Genomic DNA, 6059 nt, shown 5'->3' with positions numbered 1-6059 from the left:
CTACATATTGGCCAAATAAGACACATGTGATGCCACGTGCCTTAGAGCCTAAGCATTTCCATAATAAGCCACGCCTGGCGACATATTCCTTCCCAGTGCTCCCCTGATATTCTCCTTATAGCTCTATCGCCGGGCTCCCACATCACCTCCATCTTTCCAGCCAGACTCTGAGCTCCATGAAGGCGGAAACTGTGCCTTGTTCATCGCTGTCGCCCCAACCCCTAGCATGGTGCCCGGCATGTAGATGCCACTCCATGATGGTCTAAAGAGTGGGTAGATGAAAGAAAAACTTCATCTTCCACCATCTTTCCAGTGGGGAAAATAAAATTGCATCATTACACATACAACAGTTCGTTGTGTATTAGTCAGGGAATAGTCTGCAGTGCTGCTACAAAAGACCCAAACTTTTAGTGACTTAAACCAAGCACAATCATGCACCACTCAGTGATAGGGATACATCTGAGAGATACATCCTTAGGCAATTTTGTCCTTTGGCCACACCGAGGCCACGCGGCCTAGCCTACTGCTCACAGCGTGTTACTGTACAAAACAACAGGAGATGAAAGCCAGCCCATGAGACAGCGGTGTGAGCAAGAGACGTGGTACATACGAGATGGATGAGCACGGCACTCCGTGTTACATCAACGTTCTTTATAAGTAGAAAGATACTTACGCTAAGATAATGATAAAAAGTCTAGGACAGTAAATGGAGAATGAGATGAGTGAGGAGGAAAAGCCAATAAAAAGACATGTCGTCAAGGTTGCGGCTGTCAGCGATGAGGGCTCAATTTCACAGGACGTCAGGGCGGCATACAAGGCATCTCTGGTTGTCCACCTGAAAGACAGGCTGGAGGATAAACCCACTGGCTCCAGCTTTTATTAGATGAGGGTTGCCCCAGATGGTGTTTACTCCCCCTCACTTCCAAGGCTGAATCTTATCAAGCTAGGGGGGCCACCTCCCCACCCCTACATCAGGGAAGATCCTGGGCCAGAATGTGGGTGCAGCCCTCATCTTGGGACCTGGCAGAGTGGTTTGAAGCTGAACCCACAGGGAACTGTCTAGTAAGAGGCGGCTGAAATCAAGGTGTCCTTGATTTCAGGGGTGAGGACAGAGGTAATAGGCATCTCCTCCTCAGAAACAATTAGGAGCAATGATGAAATCTAATCATTGTTTCTAATGTGACCTCTGGACAATGCTGACCCCTTTAAGTGGCATGGGATGTGACTTCTAATTAGGTCGCATTCTACATGTCACGAGCATGAGGAAACAATGCTGAACTCTGTCGGGTCGCGAGGGAGGGGGTGTGGGGGTGGAAGTTGAAGGAAAAGGAATAAACTGGTACATGAAATTTGAGGAACATTGTAAAAATAGTTCACATCTGAGCTGGGATTTGAAGGACAAGAGGAATACGCCAGACCCAAAATTAGAGAAGGGCTTTTTGGGCAGAGAATATCCAGGTCGATTATCTCTCAGGATAAGAATCTCCTTGTTATGGTTTATTGTATCAGATTCAAAACAGACACACACACACATGTGCCAACAGCATACGGTAAACACTGACGGAGATTGTCATGTCTTGCAATTGTTATTAATAGAGCCTTATTCATTTATAGAAGATTTGATTAAAAAGTCATCCTGCCTCTGTGCTACTTCCCTAGGTAAGTGGGGAGTAGCATTTAGAGAGCAAATCTACACTCACTGACAACGAGGGCACTCTGAGGACGGGGGTTTGAAGTGCCAGGCCCCAGGTGCTCTCTGTAAAGGGTGCACAGAATCAGAGGGTGGAAACAGAGAAAAATGGTCCATGTCCAGCACAAAGCAGGGAAAACGCCGAGCCGTCTTAGAGGTTCAGGTAAGAGCAGTGCCCCTGAAACCACAGACCAAGACGCTATAAACACACTTCTGGAGGTGACCCTGAGGGTGAGGAGAACCCTCCAGAAAGACTAAGATTGTGTTTTTCCCCAACCTGGAAAATGGCTTGGTTTAGCATCAGAAATTAAGTTGCTCTGTTGAAAATAAACACAAGTGGCATTTGTCACGCCCCTCAGTGCAGCCTGAGATTCATAGCCAGGTGCAATGTTTATTGTAGTACTAACTGCCGAATGGTGAAACTAGTCACAATCATTAGGAATGCCTGAGAATGTTCTTCTCCCAATCTTCTCTCCAGAATTTGACATCTTTTTAATTCTTGTCAACCTAACTGGGGGAAATGGTATTGCAGTCCTGCTTTGATTTTCATTTCCTTGACATCCGGGAAGGTTGAACATCTTTTCGTATGTTTATTAGCCATTTGCATTTCCTCTTCAGTGAATTTCTATTTATATCTTTGGCCCATGTTTCTCAGAGGCAATTCATCTTTTTTGTATTCATGTGGAACTAGTCTTCGTATATAAGAGACAGTAACCTTTGCCTGTGGCAAATGTTTCCTTCCCGTTTGACTTTGCTGTGGTGCGTGTCCGCACTAAATTTTGGGTTGCCCATCTTGTTCAGAAGACCTCCCCTCTCTGAAGTTTTATAAATATTCTAAATTTTCTTCTATTTCCATACGCATATTTCTTCTATCTCATACATACAAACACACACATACTCACATAGTTAGATGATAATGAGATGGGTCATTAATCCATGTGGAGTGTGTGTGTGTGTGTGTGTGTGTGTGTGCGCGCGCGCGCACGCACGCATGCTCTGTTCCCAGAATTTACATGAACCACGTGTGCAGCATAAACCTGATATGAACCAAGCAGTAAAGTCAACTGCTAAAGTCTGCCTTTTACGTTTTCCACCTCAAGGGGAAGCTCCACCCTCCACTTAAGAAGGAAGTGGGGGTGTTCCCTGGCCATTCACTCCAGCCTCAAATCCAACCACTCTCAAATGGCCGTGATGCCACCTCCTACTTATCTGTCTGCTCCTCCCAGGGCCCCGAGGTCACCTCCTCGCTTCAGGCCACCATCATCTTGCCCTGGCTCTTCATAGCACTTGCCCCCCCTGGCTCCTCACCCTCCCCGCCCAATCCAGTCTGCAGCCTGCAACCAGAACTCTTTCTAAATGCAGACCCCATCACATCCCTGCCCTACTTAAAACTCTTCTTTCCACAGCACCCCCACCGCTTTCAGGATACCGTCCTTCAGGATCCAGGCACTTCTCACCTTTAAAAACAAGACAAAACAAACAAACCAAAACCTCTGCAACCTCATTTCTCAAACTGTAAATCCAAACTTCACACTGACCAGAGAAAACTACTTTCAGTTCTTCAGAAACACCAAGCTTGCTTTTCAGTTGATCAAAGCCCTGGCGATGCCTTTGCTCACCTGTCAAAGTTGAACACACACATGCCCTGCGTGATGCTGATGCCAGAGGCCAGGTGGGATCTCTGTACCCACATCCTACAGATGGTTCCCACAGCCAGGGTGAGTGAGAAACGACTGCTTTTTGTCTCTGAATTGTGGGCATGTTATTCCTCTGCCTGGAACCCTCCTCCAACCGCAGCCCCCACCTCACCACTGGACATGGCTTATTCTTCTTTCAAAGCTTAGATGTTCCTTCCTCCAAGAACTCTCCTTGACCATTCAGTTTAGGGCCGCCGGCTCTATACTCCCCCAGCCCCCTGGCCTTCCCTGACTCAAGCATTCATCACACTGAAATACAATTCCGTGATTTCTCATCTCCCACCCCAGAGTCTGAGTTTGGGGCAGGGGGGGGGAAGGAGGGATGACGTGTCTGTCTTGCTCACCACTATCTATATAATGCACCCAGCAGAGACCTGACACATAGTAGGGGCTCAGTAAATGTTTGCTTAAAAAATGAATGACTGGGGGAGTAAAAGGATGAACGGATGCCTGTGGCAATTTCCCGGACAAAAGTTGCTCAGCCAAGCCTGCCCACAGATGAGCCGTCTGGCCTGCAGAGGGTGCCAGCACGCTGTTTAATCTCCCTGCTGGCGCCCTGGGGACCAGGACCTGCTGCCAGTCCGAGGCGCCTGGCGCTCAGTGGTCATTTCACGGCGCTGAAGATGAAGTAGGAGTTGTTTGCCTGCAGCCAGTCTCTGAAAACTGAGTGCTCACCCCTTACTTCTGCCAACAGGCACATCCCCTGTCTTGCTAAGAAAACAGCCGTAACTGTAGCAACCGGTGGCAGGTTTGCTGCTCCCAAGTGGGGATGTGAGAAGAGGTACCAGGTAAAGGAGAGAGAAGGAAGACGGCAGACAAGCACATCTACACAACTGCTTGTGTTGGAGAAGCAGAGGAAAGTTGTCTGTGTGTCTCCAAGGGGCCTGGGCCTCGCTCTGTCTGCAGCCTTTCATTCCGGGGAGAACAAAGTCGAAGTGGAGCCTGGACAAGCATCTGCACCGGGCGCCAGGAGGCAGGTCTTCTCCTTTCCCGGAAGCAGCAGCAGCAGCAGCAGCAGCCTCCGGACGCGGCTGGAGCCCCAGCCTGGGTGTCCGGGATGAACGCCTCGTGCTGCCCGCCCTCGGCTAACGGCTCGGAGCCCCTCGGGGCCCCTTCCTCCAGCAACCGCAGCGCGAGCGGGTTCTGCGAGCAGATCTTCGTCAAGCCTGAGGTCTTCCTGGCGCTGGGCATCGCCAGCCTGCTGGAGAACGTGCTGGTCATCCTGGCTGTGGTCAGGAACAGCAACCTGCACTCGCCCATGTACTTCTTCCTCTGCAGCCTGGCGGTGGCGGACATGCTGGTGAGCGTGTCCAACGCCCTGGAGACCATCGTCATCGCCATCGTCAACAGCGCCTACCTGACCTTCGAGGACCGGTTCGTCCAGCACATGGACAACCTCTTCGACTCCATGATCTGCATCTCCCTGGTGGCGTCCATCTGCAACCTGCTGGCCATCGCCGTGGACAGGTACGTCACCATCTTCTACGCGCTGCGCTACCACAGCATCATGACGGTGCGCAAGGCGCTGGCGCTCATCGCCGCCGTGTGGCTGTGCTGCGGCGTGTGCGGCGTGCTGTTCATCGTGTACTCCGAGAGCAAGATGGTGATCGTGTGCCTCATCACCATGTTCTTCGCCATGCTGCTCGCCATGGGCACGCTCTACGTGCACATGCTCCTGTTCGCGCGGCTGCACGCCAAGCGCATCGCCGCCCTGCCCCCGGCCGCCGGGGCGGCGCCGCAGCACCACTCGTGCCTGAAGGGCGCCGTCACCATCACCATCCTGCTGGGCGTGTTCGTGGTGTGCTGGGCGCCCTTCTTCCTGCACCTCGTGCTCATCATCGCCTGCCCCGCGGACCCGCACTGCGTCTGCTACACGGCCCACTTCAACACCTACCTGGTGCTCATCATGTGCAACTCGGTCATCGACCCCGTCATCTACGCCTTCCGCAGCCCGGAGCTGCGCAACACCTTCCGGGAGATCCTGTGCGGCTGCCACGGCGCGAGCGTGGGGTAGGACGCCAGGGCCGCGGGGGGGCGTGGGCACTGTCTGCGCGCTGCTGACCCTCCACCCAGCCCCGGGTTCAGACGGAAGTGGGGGGGGGGTGGAAGGTGGGAAAACGTGGCAGCGGCCACGACGGTGCGTGCCGTGTGTTTCTCAGCGTGCACCGCCTTTGGTGGGACAGGCGCTCTGAAAGGACTCAGGCTGGGTGAGCCACAAACTGATTTCCCCAATTCCGGTGGTCCCGGGAGAGACCCCGGAGGGCTGCTCCGGGCGCTGTCTGCACGCGCTTCCACGCCCGCAGGGTTCCCGCTGCCTGCCTGCTCTCCTGCTTCCTGGCCTCGGGTCAGACCCCACTGAAGGCTTCTCGTTAACAGCACGGTGGCTCCACGCTCTCGCAGGCAAACCTGGTCCACCTCCCCGGGCCTCGCCGCCAGCTGCTCAGATGGCTTTGCCCTTATTTCATGAGACACTCAGTGTCTATTCTGTTACTCCATTTGCAGTAAAAACAGTGCCCCCCAAACAAGGAACTCTTGGTGAAAGAAGCCATGAATGTTGCTGCCCCTCTGCTTCTCCCCCCACCCTGTACCCCTCCTCAGCCTCTGCCTGAAAAAGAGCATCAAAATGTAACCCGCTTCTGTTTGTCCTGCTGCTGCTGCTGCTGTTGTGCTTT

At 52.7% G+C, this 6059-nt stretch overlaps 1 protein-coding gene across 1 annotated transcript; it reads left to right on the top strand.

Moving 5' to 3' along the window:
• Positions 1-4109: 4109 nt before the first annotated feature.
• On the top strand, positions 4110-5401 carry MC3R (melanocortin 3 receptor; the record flags this gene model as incomplete). The annotated part of the gene is made up of 1 exon (XM_081033794.1): positions 4110-5401. Exon 1 carries the CDS (start codon positions 4445-4447, stop codon positions 5399-5401), a length of 957 nt encoding a protein of 318 aa, XP_080889920.1. The 5' UTR covers positions 4110-4444.
• Between the last annotated feature and the right edge of the window lie 658 nt (positions 5402-6059).

This window comes from Rhinolophus hipposideros (assembly GCF_964194185.1).
Source record: "Rhinolophus hipposideros genome assembly, chromosome: 22".
In the NCBI taxonomy this organism is placed as follows: domain Eukaryota; kingdom Metazoa; phylum Chordata; class Mammalia; order Chiroptera; family Rhinolophidae; genus Rhinolophus; species Rhinolophus hipposideros.
Note: the sequence above shows the minus strand (reverse complement) of the source record. Positions and strands in the feature narration are given on the sequence as shown.